This window comes from Astatotilapia calliptera, chromosome 7, assembly GCF_900246225.1.
Source record: "Astatotilapia calliptera chromosome 7, fAstCal1.2, whole genome shotgun sequence".
Classification (NCBI taxonomy): Eukaryota; Metazoa; Chordata; class Actinopteri; order Cichliformes; family Cichlidae; genus Astatotilapia; species Astatotilapia calliptera.
Genome location: NC_039308.1, coordinates 14451906 through 14467991, shown reverse-complemented (window position 1 = coordinate 14467991; position 16086 = coordinate 14451906). Strand labels below are relative to the sequence as shown.

The 16086-nt window shown below is 39.5% G+C and overlaps 2 protein-coding genes across 3 annotated transcripts; one reads left to right on the top strand and one right to left on the bottom strand.

Moving 5' to 3' along the window:
- Positions 1-752: 752 nt before the first annotated feature.
- On the top strand, positions 753-6292 carry ankra2 (ankyrin repeat, family A (RFXANK-like), 2). The gene is made up of 8 exons (XM_026173289.1): positions 753-1522; positions 1617-1775; positions 1872-1937; positions 3020-3117; positions 3228-3353; positions 3445-3511; positions 3645-3725; positions 4663-6292. Exons 1-8 carry the CDS (start codon positions 1222-1224, stop codon positions 4716-4718), a joined length of 954 nt encoding a protein of 317 aa, XP_026029074.1. The 5' UTR covers positions 753-1221; the 3' UTR covers positions 4719-6292.
- Positions 6293-7851: 1559 nt separating this feature from the next.
- Positions 7852-13450, bottom strand: btf3 (basic transcription factor 3). 2 transcript variants are annotated; one of them, XM_026173287.1, is made up of 6 exons: positions 13368-13450; positions 11648-11716; positions 11200-11313; positions 10883-11084; positions 9309-9362; positions 7852-8386 (listed from the first exon to the last, which is right to left on the bottom strand). In XM_026173287.1, the coding sequence occupies exons 2-6, from the start codon at positions 11714-11716 to the stop codon at positions 8340-8342; spliced, it is 486 nt and encodes a 161-aa protein (XP_026029072.1). In that variant the 5' UTR covers positions 13368-13450; the 3' UTR covers positions 7852-8339. The 2 variants fall into 2 exon arrangements, with proteins under 2 accessions (XP_026029072.1, XP_026029073.1); XM_026173288.1 differs by having other exon boundaries at positions 13305-13368.
- Positions 13451-16086: the final 2636 nt, after the last annotated feature.

The following is a 16086-nucleotide window of genomic DNA, read 5'->3' as shown; positions in this document are numbered from 1 at the left end:
GCTACCTCCACACGAGTGCATGTGGGTCCTTTTCTCTACGTCCAGTCTCTATAATCCACAGGCTGTGACAACTGCAGCCTTTGATTCCTGGTCTTAGCTGATAGGAGCAGTGCCAATTGTGGTCTTGTGACCATCTGCTTCAGTGTTTGTGTTCAATGTATGTTTTTCTGCATACATTTGTTCTAACAAGTGGTTGTTTGAGTGGCTGTTGTCTACAGCTCAAAGCAATCTGGCCATTCTCCTCTGACCTCTAGGATCAAGATGGCATTTCTGCCCAGAAACCTGCTGTACACTGGATATTTTGTTTGAGTGAACAGGATAGACGGTGAATATATTTGAAGCATTAGATAAATAACCTTTTTTTTTTTCAGACTTCACTAAATGATTTTGTGAACTTGTAAAACCAAATAAAACCAAATAAAACAAAAATATAGAGGAAATATCCTCACTTTTAATATATGATAGTTTGTTAAATAAACTCAAACATTCAACATAAATTCAAACATTAAAAAGGAAAATAAGAAAATTCACTCTGTAAACTAACTAAAACTAAACTGAGTTAAAAAAAAATTTTTTAAATGAAATAAAAAGAAAAAATAAATAGAAGATACAAAACTATGGTAACTTTGCTTCAAACTGTAACAGACCGTCGATTAAATGGCCTACCATTAAATAACAGCTTTGGTATTTTGTTTGTGTGATGTAGTTTCCGGTCGGAACTTACTAGGGGGAGTTTAAAAGATGATGCACCGACGTTTAAAAGACGTCCAATTGCGCATGTGCAAATCTATCAAAACACCGACAAAAGAGCGACGCTTGCATGGAATTTATCTAGAAAAAAATGTCTAAAAATGCTTATGGACTTAGATTAATTGATTTTATAAAATAAATATTTCTTTCTTGATAGTTACGGTTAATTTGTATGAAGGTTAGCAATCCGTTCTCCATACACAGCGTACCGGGCCGAAGGTTACATTAACAGTAGCTAGCATGCTAAGTACTGGTTAACCACCATCTGTTGTTTGCTAGTTAATATGTTTCACACGCTGTTGTTTGCAAGGCTTTTCTGTGTCCCTTTAGTACGCAGGCGAGGATAAATGAAAATGACTCTGACGCAGAGTGCTGATTTCCATCGATTTTTAGCATAAATTTCCTCCGTGTTTCAAGCGTGCATAGTACACCGTTTAACCTCAGTGTGAAAGCTCAGTGAGTGATCCGGGGATGGACAACGTTACGGTGTCAGCGTCAGATGGGACCGCAGAGTGCCCTCTGGTCTCCGAGGACATGGAGGGGATCTGTGTAATGCCTGACTTGAGTGCCATAAAGACTGAGCAGTCGGTGGGTGCAAGCCCAGACGACACAAACACCCAAAATGTCGCTATGGGCATCAAATTCATCTTACCCAACCGCTTCGACATGAATGTTTGCTCAAGATTTGTAAAGTCGCTCAATGAGGAGGACAGTAAGAACATCCAGGATCAGGTGAACTCTGATCTGGAGGTGGCTTCCGTTTTGTTTAAAGGTAAGAAAAAAGCAAAACCCTGTTTCTTCGTCTTAGATTAACTTGTGATTGTGTCGAATACACGATACTAATAAACGTGTTTTACTTCTGTCAGCCGAGTGCAACATCCAAACCTCACCTTCCCCGGGTATACAAGTGCGTCATGTTTACACACCATCCACCACCAAACATTTCTCTCCGATCAAACAGTCCACCACTCTCACCAATAAACATCGAGGCAATGAGGTGTCTTCCACACCTCTTTTGGTGCACTGTAAGTACCATCTTTCAACTTCAGTTTCTTTCGTTGTTTTTATGTTAGCGGAATTGTTAAAATGTAATTGTTACACATGCATTTGTTTCCTTTCAGCTTTATCTATTCATCAGCTGGCAGCCCAAGGGGAGATGGTGTTTTTGGCCAGCAGGATTGAACAAGGTAGGCTGTCAAAGGATTACAGTTTTTGTTGTCATGGAGTGCAAGCCATCCAAAATTAGTTAAATGAAAAATTGCACCACGGTAACAACCAAAAACATCACTGTCATACATGCACCGTTAAGCATGCATAAATTATATACCAATGAAGTTCAACACTTTAAAATAGAAACATAAATTAATATAAATGATTCCACTTTTTTACAGACTAGGTCTACTTTCAATCTTCTATAATGTTTAGTTCGCAGAGGTGTGAACTGTATATGAACCAACCATATGAACAAACTTCTTCCATTTTCCTTTAACAATGTTATTCTTTCCAGACTGATACATTCTGAAAGTTCCTTTATCCCATGTTTCATAGAAGGAGCATCCATACTCTTCCAGCATAGTGCTTTTGTGTTTGTCAGAAGCCCACTGGGTAAATTCCCAGCAGGCACAGTTTAACATTTAGAGGGATGTAGAAGTTGAACACCTCTGACAGACAGTTGATGACATCTTTCCAGATTTTATGAATGTTTGGGTATTCCCATGAAAAGTGAAGAATGATTCCTTTTTCATTTAAACATGTTTAGGTTTAACAGAAGTTATAAGTCCACATCAGCTACTTGTATTGAAGATGCTTTATTTATATTTATGCCTTTAGACAAGCCTCATTCCAGTTTGTTTCATATATGTCCTGTTATCTGCTGCTTCTCGGGGCATTTAACTTGTTCGCTGCTGAGACTTTAAAAGTAGATATTAGTAGGTTATAGCAAATAGAAACTCGACCTTTTTCTTCCAAATCTCCAAAAGAGACTAATTCTATTTTTCATTGCTGTTGGATAAGCGTGTATTTTTTTTTTTTTTAACTGTAAATGTTTAAAGATTCTGCTTTTTTAGAATTTTTAAATCCTTCTTTCTCAGACATTGAATTCACCTTCACATAAAAGAGAAAAACAACAGTTCTTCATCAGTTTACCAGCAGATATTGAATCTTAATAATTACTTGTGTATGCAAAATATAAAGTTTAAAAATGTAATTAGACCAGTAGATGGAGATTAAATACAGTGTTATGTTTTATTTTCCATATTTATTTTAACAGAGACTGTAATCAATCTCCAAGATGAGGAGGGCTTCACCCCGCTGATGTGGGCAGCTGCACACGGACAAATCGCTGTGGTGGAGTTTCTGCTCCAAAATGTACGGAATATTCATTGAAAACTTTTTATTCTGTTTATATGTTTATTATATCTGAGCAAGACTTCTTCACTTACTGTCTGTTTGTCATCCTGTGACACTTTTCGCTGTAGGGTGCTGACCCTAACCTCCTAGCCAAAGGGAGAGAGAGTGCATTGTCCTTGGCTTGCAGTAAGGGATACACAGATATTGTGAAGATGCTCATTGACTGTGGAGTCGATGTCAATGAATATGACTGGGTATGTTATTATAAAAAAGTTAGTTTAAAGTAGCGCCTCCGCTCAGTTTGTGATCTTGGTATTAAATGTTATTATCTCTGTGGGTTTTTAGAATGGAGGAGCCCCTCTGCTGTACGCTGTCCATGGCAACCATGTGCGCTGTGTTGAAATCTTGTTAGGTGAGCAGAAATCTTTGACTTGCAGGAACATCTGTGTTCATATTTGTTAAAGGGTAAGCAAAGCAGTTGTGTTGAGTTCTAACAGAAAATGATGTACAGTGATTGAAATTTTGTATGTTTGCATGTCTTTCAGAGAGCGGTGCTGATCCTACCATAGAGTCAGATTCGGGTTTCAATGCAATGGACATGGCTGTAGCCATGGGCCACCGAAATGGTATGTGAGAAAAAGAGCAAAACACAGCTGAGAAACATGCTGGAACAGTCTCAGTAATCAAGTTGTCTCTGGAGTAACCCTGACTGTATTCTAATATGTATTAACTTTAGAGTTTGCTGCACAAACCCCAGAACTATACTTTTATTTATAAAAAATGAGAGAGAGAGTGTGTGTTTCTTTAAAGGAATAAACAACCAGGCACTGTTATGACTTCATTTCATTTTACCTGTTCAGCTAATATCTTTAGAGAGAGTAGGGTTTGGACATGCAGAGGGGAGGTAGTGGATCAATTGAACAAAGGATGTTTAATATAGAGCAGCCAGGCAGGAGGAAAAGAGGAAGACCACAGAGAAGATTCATGGATGTAGTGGAGGAGGCCATCTTCCATTCACCGCATGTGCTGGAACTGGTCAGCACAGCGCTGTTGTTCCATATCTGCCACATAGTTTGTGGTGGATTTTTTCTGAGGGGGATGCTTGAAATATATACAGGCATATTCCCTCTGTAAAAATCTGACACCTTATGGGTTGAGGACAGCGAAATTAGATTTGAGATTTCTTTTTTTTCCTATAATGAATCATTCGGTCATGGCATGAACTTACCAAAAAAAAAATTAGATTTTGTCCTGCTGCCAAAGCCTAAAATTAGTAATTGTCCTGGCGTTTGTCCTGTAAAACTTGATTTGAGTCGATAAGAATTTGTTGACAGTGCTGCTGTTTCCAAAAAAGTAAAAGTCTGCTAAGATAAACACAAAGTCGCCTTTTCCTGCCAGATCCACACTTTCTCCTTTCTCAGAGTGAAGAATGGTCACATGGAAATGTGAATATTGTTCTTAATTTTCACTTTTAATGCTTATAAACTATCGCAGTAATCAGGATTTGTTTCCACAAAGCCCACAGTTCAGTTAAATGACCTCAGTGTATGTTTCTCTGTTTAGTTCAACAGGTGATGGAGGCACACTTGCTAAAGTTATTGATGGGGATCAGAGAGTGAACTGCTGCACTTGAGGGAGAACAAATACTGAAGAGATGCTGCTGTGCACTGGATAATCATGTAGCATGGCCAGTCTGTCAGCCTGCAGGAGTATTTTGTTCCCTTAAGAGATATTTCATAAGCTTCATATTATTCATGATGCAAGTGAAGGTTTGTGGTGTGTGAAACATCAGTTTTAACCCTCTTAAAAGCTGTTAAGCTCTGCACTTTTTTCCTTTTTTCAACATTGACTGTGGAGTTACATATCCAATCACTATACACTGACTGGTTGTCAAAGAGCATGCTGAGTTCTTCAGTACAGCCCACCACGCACTCCCCTCCACCTGTAGTATGTTGCCAAATGAGCAGTGCAGACTGGAATTGACTTTGCTCTAAAGTTGCAAAGAGCTTACTTTTTACGTTGTTGTAATTTAATACCTTTTGCCCATCTTTGTGTTCTAAGACTAACCTATTATCTTCTATTACATTATTTTATTGTAATATTTTCACGTTCGCACTCTCTGAACTCGGGATATTTCTGAGGCACGAGATTTTATGACTCTGTCAAGCTGTTTGTGGTCCGTTTACTGAAGATCTTTGTGTTTCATGTATTGAATTTATTTATTTTAATAATTTAAACTGTTATGATGTCAGTTTGTTTCTTTGTGTAGTGATACGAAATGTTCAGATGTGTTGTGAATTTTAAAAGACCTCACACAAAAATTAAATGACACACAAAAATGCTGTGGTGCTGTTTGTATGAAAATAGTAATACTGTTTATTATAGATATTTATCTGATGTGCAAGAGTCAATGAAGTTAAGCAGTTTAACTTAAATGTCAAACTTTTGAAAGTACAACCAACAGCATCACATTCTGTGATTCTGTGAAGCTTTTCTTTTTATATTGTTCATAAGATGGGAAGAAAAGCCTGTGTTGAACAATTTTACCCTGAAAAGCACTAGAAAATTTGAGTTTCATGCTTCAGTGGCCATAATGCTCTGAAAAAAAACAAGCAAATAAAATGTAATGGGGGAAAAATAAAAACATACTCATTACAAATGAAAGGTACAGTCGTGAAAATAGGTTTTAACAGGACTTTGTGGAGTCTTGTGAAAAACAGAACACCCCATGTTCAGAAGCTTGTAGATCCACTGTTTGCAACAATAACGTGAGGTGCTTGTTTTCTGTATCACTGTATTCTTACATCACTGTGGAGGAATTTTGGCCCACTCTTCTTTTAGTAGTTCTCTTTTACTTCAGTTATTGGGATTTGCAGGCATTCGTTTATGAATGGTTCTTTTAAGCTCCTGCCACAGCGTTTCAGTCAGATTGAGGTCTGGATGTGACTGAGCCATTGTAACCGGAGGGGGGGGATTTGCTGGGATGCCCCCTCCCTGGATCATTTTAACACACACCTTAATGGCTGGTAAAATTGTTATTTTGCCAAGTTTAATTAATTTGACACATTGTTTCATTTAGCTGCTGTTTCTTTGTATCCAAAATGCTGTATTTCCAAAATTGCTCATGCAGATTGCAGCATCAGCTACTCACAAAACTGGAAAATGGCTTTTTAAAAATAAAATTGTGAAATCAGCATTGCCTCTCTGACCTAAGTTTTAGCTAAAAGAGTCCTTGAAGCAAATCTTGACTCTTCAGCAGCCATCTTCAAAGGCCGTCGGTCTTTTATTTAAAGCATTGTCTAAATTATCTTTAACCATCTTTGTTGTTGTGGCATTTCAAAACAGTTTTCTATTCAACATGCTTTGTGCTTAGCCTGAACTCTCTTAGGGGAGCTTCTGTTTTTTTAAGTACCGGTAATCTTCAGAAATAGTTCTCCAGCTTCTTGAAAGACACCCAAAGCTCTTTGGATGTTTTGCTGATGATCCCAGACTGCTGACCCCTGTTGCGGTCTGGACTTTGGGGAGGCCTATCCATGATTGTGACCGTGTTTCCAGATGTGTTCTTTATGGTGAAATCAAAATCCCGATCTCCTCCGTATATAGTGATCATGTTTAAGTATGGCTTGTCAAGTCAACCTTCCATACTGACCATGTCTGATGAGGCAACAGTGAAAAGTAGATGGATGACACAAAGGACCAGATGCATATCTTTGATCTTGTATTGGGACTGGATACTGCTCATGTGTTAAGCATGCCATTTCTTTTGTCCTCTACTTGTCCAGATTCCCTGATTCCTTTAGGGGCACACTACACTTCATCCAAGGTCTCTGGGAATCATAGTGATGCTGGAAAAATACAATTTTCTGTCTGTTAAATTGTTATTTTTGGCATTTTCCATAGAGACAACTAAACAAATGGAGGGGGAAAAGTGTTTGCAACAGGCTGCTAGTAAAGTACTTAAAAACAGTGCGCTACACTGTTTTGTCACTCAACCAAAATTAAAGTATGGTTCCTTAGAAGCAAAATATGATTCAAGACTTTTTCATATTTTTGTCATCATAGATAATTCTGTAGTTGTTATAACTGTATTCTAATATACACTTACGGTCACACTCACCCTCTCCATTTTCTTGACCATAAAGTAAAACTGAGGGATTGACAGCCATGGTTACTCGCCCAGCAAAAACACGCCTCTTACCCTCATTTTCATAAGTGTAAATTGTGGAATATACTAAAGTTTACTGAATACTTTACCTCCCTGTTACTATCTGCAGACAAAGAATGTCTGCAACTGCCCTGACCTTACAGGAACTAAACGATGTTACAAGTTCAACCTGCAGTTCATGGTTTCCTCACCAAATCTACAGAAGAGCATCTTCTTGATGCATTCTCAATCATCCAGGTAAGTAAATCTCCAAAAGTTGAATCTGTTCATCTGGACGTAGCGTTTTGTGGGAGAAATGTTTCGTCACTCATCCAAGTGACTTCTTCAGTCTCAGCTGACTGCAGGTTTCCCCAATCTTATAAACAGTACATTTGCATAATGACTGAAACCAGCCCAGTGAAGGAACAATGGGCTGGGAGGTCAGTTCCTTAATCATAATTATGCAAATTCTCATGACCACTGATCAACAACCACTGATCAAAGACCACGAGTACCATTCACAGAGAGTTTGGGAATGGCTACAGAAGAGCAGTTGCAGTGTTTCAATTGTAGAACTGTACTTGACCAAGAACACAAAAAACAAAAACTGAATTTTTAGCTATTTATTGACAGTAGCAAAGGTTTATTCCAGATATGGTGTTTTTAGGGAGGCCACAGATTCAGGGGGTCAGTAACATGGAGGAAACAGAAGGACAACGTGAGCCTTTAACACCACATTTTTACAAACACTCTCTCACTCTGACCACACAGCACAAGCATTAAGGAAGTCTGGTGGCAAAGAGGAGGTGGAATGAGTACTAAAATACCTTTCACGGGAATACTGCTACTCGAGATTTAATACAGAGTACTATTCTAAAAAAAAGTTACTCAAAAATAATTCACTTAAGAGTATGCAAGTACTTTCAGGTGTTGCACATGTTACAGAATGCTCACAAGCCAAAAAGAATTTGACGTGTTTTTCCATCTTGTCAGGTACTTTAACTGTTACATTTTCCACCCCTTGAAAAAGGACATTACAACATCTTGTGCCCCACATGGTCCTGTCAAGTTTCAACACTCTGGAGTCCCAGCCCCTCTAGTTGGCCTCATCTTTGGATGCTTCATCGAAATTCTCCACCAGATCTGAAACAAAAGATTAGACATTAAATTGATTGATTGGGGAAGAAAGTAAATGCGTATCCCATCTGCACAAGTGACTCAAAGGTGCTGGAGAACAATTCAGGAAGTGTGTGTTTATGTGAAACAGGATACTTGGTGTAATGCAATTCTTTGCTCATCTCTCCCACTCCTACACACAGACGGCAATGTGCTCGACATATGAGGCCCTTATAACTACTGAAAGCAGCTGTAAAAATGACAGCAAAGGGCATCAAAAAGTTGGCTCCAATTACCCCGTGAAATGTGAGAAACCCACCTATCCAACTCAAAGCTCAGAGGGTCGGGGGTTCAAATGGAAACAATTCAAAAGGTCTGAGCAAACATGTTCCTTCAGTGAGAGAACAAAAAGAAACCCTTAACTCCAAAAACAATGTGATGGCAATGGATGTTAACCCCTGAGCCATCGGGCTTCAACTGCTGAGTACATATGTAATCGTTTGTTACGTTAGTGAGAGGAAAAAAAAAAAAAAAAAGAGCTGAGATTATTGTAATGGCAACCTCATGTGCTCGGTCCATTTTCTTCACAAAGAAAAGCAAACTGAATCTTACAATCCTATAAACAAAGAACATGAGATTCAAACAAAACCCAGCACTGCACCATTGTCAAAAGTAACTGATGAGTCCCCTTCACATGACCCCTTTTTATGAGCCAGAAAGAAAAGCAAACCCACCATGATTTTTTTCTTTTTTTAGCTAACAGAAAAAAGAAGAAAAATCCCGCAGCAATAAATGACAAGTGTAAAGCAGGATTTCCAAACAGAACCGCAAAAAAATCTGTAATGTGAGGCAAACAGATTTTTCTCGAGAAATGTCGGGATGGTCTTTGATTCTGAGTGGTGGAGCAAACTGCTCAGACACTTTGATTCAACATATGAAAATTGCTCACCTGGAACATCATCTTCTTCTTCTACTGCAGCAATTGGCGCTTTTCCATCTGCAGCTGTAAGAAGAGAACAGATCTGTGAGAAGCCTTAGAGTAGCCACAAACTAAACCAAAGCCTTTTTCAGACACAGCTGGCTTCATCACTCCATCACACTGATGGCATTCTTCATGGCTTCACTGAGACTTTACCAGGACACGGACCAAACTATCCACCGTGCTAGTTCAATATGGTACAAGAAAAATATAACGCATGAGGCCGTGGGTTTTCTCTCTTGCAGATTACATTTTAAAAGTTACTTAAACAGAGCACTGCTGCTTCACAGCAAGAAGGTTCTAAATTTGAATCCACCATCTGGCCGGGGTTGTTCTATGTGGAGCTCTGTGTGTTCTCTCCAGGTACTCCGGCTTCCTCCCACAGTCCAAAGACATGAAATTATTTGGGTTAGATTATTGGATGAGTTTAATTTGCCCATAGGTGTGAATTTGAGTGAGAACAGTTGTCTGTCTCTCCGTTAGCCCTGTGATAAGAGTATCAACCCGCCTAGGGTCTTCCCTGCCTCTCGCCCTATAACAGCTGGGATGGCCTCCAGCCCCCCCCGCCCGCGTAACCCTGATAAGGATAAGCCGAAGAGAATGGATGGATGAATTTAATTAGATGCAGTGAATCAATCCCACAGCTGTAACAGCTCATCAGTCTGAAGTACACAATGTTGCATGTAGTTACCCTGATCTATCCTGTCTTCATGTTCTATGATATTACAAATAAATTAAATTACTGTTGTTGTGCAATATGTAAATATAAGGAAATCTCAATTGACTAATGGATGGATTGTGTTGCCGTCTGCTGCAGCAGGTTAAAAAAAAAAAAAAAAAAAAAAAAAAAAAAAAAATCATACAGGACTTCTAGGAGCAGCTAGCAGCAACAAAAAAAGCTTCGCCTGCTGTGGAAACTCTGTCAAAACACAGATTAAAAACATTCACAGCTAGTCTTCTTATTCTGTTGTCACTGATGTGGTCTTCACTGCAGTCAGATTTTAGAACTATTGCATTTTCACTCTGCAACAGACCTGAAACTGCAGTACAAGCTGCAGGAGAGACGTGAACCTGTAATCTCAGATATGCATTCAGACTTTAGTTTGCTAAGTATTGTTGTATTTAATTTGATGGGAGGTATGTTTATTTGGTATACTGGTGTCACCAGATGTAAGTGGTGGTGTTAAAAACTGTAAATTATTGTTCTGGGGTTAAAGTACAGTACCATCAGATCTAACCACACTGTATGATTGACAGCTTACAAGCAGTCAGACGTTGACGACTGACTCAGCGTCTGACTGCTAGTAAGGATTCTTCCTCTATTTCTTTGATTTACTGTAGGTTGGCTGACAGTTTCTATGCATTAGAAACGTTGACTCTTACAAAAAAATAGCTGTGCAAGCAGACATGAAGCTGATACCATAAAATGTGTCAGATTAACAGAAACAAGTGGATATCTGAAAACCGCTAAAAGTCTGACTAAACATGCTCAGAGTATAAAGTGTGGTCAACCACACGCTACATTATAACTTGAGGCTACCGACCTTGCTTGGGCAGAGCCTCGGCGAGTCTCCTGAGGCTCGTCAAGCTGTCTGCTCCCAGCTGGTTCAAGATGCCTGGCAGCATCTCAGTCAGCTGTTTGGTCTCAGCGTGGCCGGTGATGGTGAAGGTGTTGGCTGCGAGGGAGGCCTGCACTTTGGGATTGTTGAAATGGATGACTGTTCCTTGATTTGTAAACATGTTGACCTGGAACCGATCAAAACAGATTTCCCATTCTTAGTGATAAAAATGACAATCTGTACTGGTGCATGTAAGAAAAATCACAAGCAAAGGAATAACTCAAGAGTGATTTATGCCCCACCTCCTCAATGCCGGAGATGTTGTTCACACCGAGTTTCTTTAAGGAGAACTGTAGCTTCTTGTCATCTGCGGTTGCTGTTCTGTGGACCACCTTCTTCTTTCTGCGAGCTGTTCCCTGAATGTGGGCATTCGCACAAACATGTTTCTTAGTCAACATAACCTGAGTGATGTTTTATGCTCAAATGAGGGAGGATGTTTTTATTCTATTTATATACTGTACGCAACGCTGCCTAAAATTACTGCTGCCATGCAACAAAACTATAGATCAAACTGTTGGTTGTCATAGAAACTAACTATAGAAAATTCAGCTGCTTGAGCTCAGGTTTCATGTCCCTAGATTCACATTTAAAGGGAAAAAAAGACAGCAGCAGATTTACACTCAGAAAATGCTTTGCAATAAAAAATCTACCCATTTTCATGTAATGCCAGATTCACTTTGCGTGCATTACCTTTCCACCGATGCGGACTTGTGCTTGTAACTTTGCAAGTTTTTCTTGATTCATTATTGCTTCTTTCATCTGAAAGGCAGGAAAGTTGCATATTATTATGTCAGTATGTAAATGTAATTATCTGAAAACTAAGTAAGCAAAACAAGTTAATCCACCCCAAAGGAGGCACCAAAATAAAGTGCAACATGCAGATAAGAAAGCAGCACCCTGAGTCAGCAGTGCAGTTAAAATGACACCTTTATACTCATCTACACCAGTAAAAAGATTAATAATGGTTTGCCCCATTATTAAGGCAGAGCGTTATCTGGCTGGACACCGACTTGAAACATTTTTGTCTTAACATTTGACCAGATTTAATAAAAGCCAGCAGGCAAAATACAGTCACTTCCCAGTCTGCTGTTTAGAAATTAACTCTAGCTAGTGCAGTCACTGACTGGCTCACACAGACTGTATTTTTGGTCCTTCCATGTGTTGATCAGAGGCCGTCTTACCTACATGACAAAAGCTAGCCAAGCACTTACAACAGGGGTGTGGAACTCCAGGCCTTGAGGGCCGGTGTCCTGGAGGTTTTAGATGCGTCCATGATCCAAAACAGCTGATCTAAACGGCCAAATTACCTCCTCAACATGTCTTAAGGTTCTACACAGGCCTGGTAATGAACTAATTCAGGTGTGTTGACCCAGAGTGATATATAAAACCTCCAGGACAGCGAGGCCTGGAGTTTGACAACCCTGACTTACAAACTCCTGTGTATGTGACCACGTGAATTACAGGAGGTCAAACACACACACAGTGGTGTTATTCTAAATAATCTACAAAACAAAATATTTGGTTTGTATTTGTTCTTATTTTTCATTTAATAAGGCCACTCTGGCATTTCCAGCTATTTTCTCTGTTTTGTTTGTTTTTTGTATGCCTTTGTAAACTTAAATGTTTAATAAACCGAGCTGCGTACACGCATCCATTTGTGTTTAAAAAGCACAAATTTGCGTATTAAGAAACTGTCATATTAAATACGGGTTCTGTTGATTACGTTCACACCTGCTGATGGCCTCTAATTAACCACGTGACCATAACTTCGTCCCCCCCCCCCCCACTATACAATTTGGCTAATGACTCACAAAAAAAAAAAAAAAAAAACATACTGTGCCGCGAAAATTCACAACAACAATGCTGGGCAAGATATCCCTGTGAGGAAATTAGATGAAAACAAACAAACAAAAGTAAGGCGGGTGTGGCTGTGGTAATGGGCGGTAAAATAAGATATTAAAAACAGCAAGCAGACATTTTAAAAAGCCAGAAAGGAGCCGTGAGCGTCACAGCAAGCGCTGCTCGCTTCACAGGTTAATTAGCAAACGCCTTTTCCCTGTAGTGTGAACTACCGAAGGTAGACCAATATTAAGTTATTGTTGCTCAAATAAATTGAGGCGAAAGCACCACCGCTAACAGCAGGTCTGGTTTAGCTGATGAACACTGAACCGAAATGAGGTGTGGTTTAGCTTTTGTGCCAGAACTTGCAGGCTAACTTCTGCTAGCTTCTAAGCTAACTGGGGAAATTATCGGCCTGTCAGTCACAGCCTCTCACAACCCCCTCAGTACGGTTAGCTTCACACCGCGGCAGATTTCAGCCATCTAGTCAGAAAAGGCTTTCGTTTACCTCTTGCCGTCAGATCAGTGGAAAAAAGAGGAGAGAAGAAGGTATTTAAAGCTCCTGACTGACCTGTAAACTAACAGCAAACACATGCGGGGAGCAAGATGGAAGCGAGAGAGGAGGGAGGAAGTGACGTAGTAGAAGAAGAGCGAACTAGCGCGAGTTGGGTTTCCTGCCCTGAGGTTTGCTTTCCAGGCAACACTTTCGAGATTCTTGCAGATTGCCAACCATGCCTGAAAGTTCTTTATTAGGGTAAATTTAGGGATTTGTTATTTATGAGAGTTTAAGGCCTAAAGCCTCTTAGACAATACAGAATCATTTTGTAACTACACAGGCTATTTTATGCCATAGAAAAGTGGGATAATTTTGATATAATTCCAGGTTTGCAACAAACAAGTCTTCTGGAATAAGGTCCTTTAAAGAGATGCAGCCACACAACACAACATATCAGCACAAACACATTATACAAACTGTCGAGCATGATGGTGGAGGGGTGACTATTTGTTTTTGGGGTTTTTTCCAACTACAGGGCTTGGGCACCTTGCAGCAAAGCACACCAGCAAATCTACAGCAGAATGGCTGAGAAAGAAAAGAATTAAGGTGTTGCTATGCTTGAGCCGAAGTCCAAACCCTAACCCAATTGAAATGCTTGTAGGAGGAACCTTAAGAGAGCTGTGCATAAATGAATGCCTGCAAACTTCAATGAACTGAAGCAACGCTGTAATGGAGAGGGGGGCAAAATTCCTTCACAATGATTTGAAAGACTGAGAGTCATTCAGAAAGCAATTACTTCACGTTATTGCTGCTAAAGGTGGTTCTACAAGCTACTGAATAATAGGGTGTGCTTTTATGGGACTCTTTTTCACAGAGTCCCATGAAAACTTTGTTTCATTATCTGCATGTTTAAGAATGACTCTAATTTGAGAAAGATTGAGAGCTCCTTCTATCAACACACATGTCAGTTTTGCTTGCTCTTTCTGCTTATATCTTATTTTTATACCTGCGGATTATATGCAATTATATTTGGTGATCATCACACCATACTGTTTATTTATTGTTGGAAACTTTGGCTAGCTTTTGTTATGGATTTCCTGATGTCTGTCTCTATGCTAGATTACTAATGAATGAAAGTTTATTATTTATTCTGTCATCTCTTAAGTAGTTGCTATGGTAGTTGAACAACTGTATGCACTTGGATTGCAATGAAAATGAGATATCTCAAAGGGGTTTGTACTAATAGATACATTTTTAAACATGACCACAATGTGGCCATGCTTAAAACAAATGAATAGTCCGATTAGACTAACACTATCAGGTAACAAGCATGCCATCCCAACTCAGCTAACTGTGTGAAAGTAATCGGGACTGATTGCTGATTTATAGAGATAGACAGATTATTACACTCTTAAATCTAAACCGACAGTCAGCTTAAATCACCAATTTATTTACCAAGCACTCCAAGGATGTCTTTTAATTGTGCGATGATACACAAAGGCAGAAGCAGAATATGCAAACAGCACAAGGAAAGTCCCCAGCTAACCAGGCAGTTCAAACCCAGCACCTTCTTGCTTTGAGGTGACAGTGCTAACCACTGCACCCCAACCCTGAACAATGTGAAATGGGATAGCCTGTAAAGTGAGCTGATTGCTTGCTGAAGTATGTCTTATAATTAGGTTATTTTCTGTTTTCAGGTCTTTGTAATGAACCGAAAAAGATGAGGGATTATATCCAAATCCTACTTAGAGCCACAAGATTATAATTGGTTTGGGATTAGCTACAACCTCGAAGGTGAAATTCCTCAAAGTGGCTGATGTTTATAAAAGTAACCAAGCCTCAATAGATCTATTCTTAATTATTTAAGTTTAGTTTTTTAATGTTGCAAAAATTTTGGAAAAGTGGCGTATCCTATCCAGCTCATATTCACTTTAATGTATTATAATAGAATATGTGATATATCAGTCAGGCTTTAGAACACAGAAACTATTCAAACTATTTAGTCCTCAGGTTAACCACTGATGTCCTTTTAGCAGATGATAGGGAAAAGGGTGTAATTTTGATTCTTTAAGGCATAAATGCAGCCTTTGACATGGTAGATAAGTCATTCTGAATACCAGGTTGGCATTGAGGATACTGGAGTTAGTTGGTTTATAGAAACAAACTGCTGGCTCACCTTAGGACAACTATTCACCAGCAGCAGCTTACCTGTGGTGTCCCACAAAGTTAATTTCTAGGTCCCCCTCTACAGTGGGGCAAAAAAGTATTTAGTCAGCCACCGATTGTGCAAGTTCCCCCACTTAAAATGATGACAGACGTCAGTAATTTGCACCAGAGGTACACTTCAACTGTGAGAGACAGAATGTGAAAAAAAAATCCATGAATTCACATGGTAGGATTTGTAAAGAATTTATTCGTAAATCAGGGTGGAAAATAAGTATTTGGTCACCTCAAACAAGGAAAATCTCTGGCTCTCACAGACCTGTAACGTCTTCTGTAAGAAGCTTTTCTGTCCCCCACTCGTTACCTGTATGAATGGCACCTGTTTGAACTCATCATCTGTATAAAAGACACCTGTCCACAGCCTCAAACAGTCAGACGCCAAACGCCGCCATGGCCAAGACCAAAGAGCTTTCGAAGGACACCAGGAAAAGTATTGTAGACCTGCACCAGACTGGGAAGAGTGAATCTACAAGAGGCAAGCAGCTTGGTGTGAAAAAATCAACTGTGGGAGCAATCATCAGAAAATGGAAGACATACAAGACCACTGATAATCTCCCTCGATCTGGGGCTC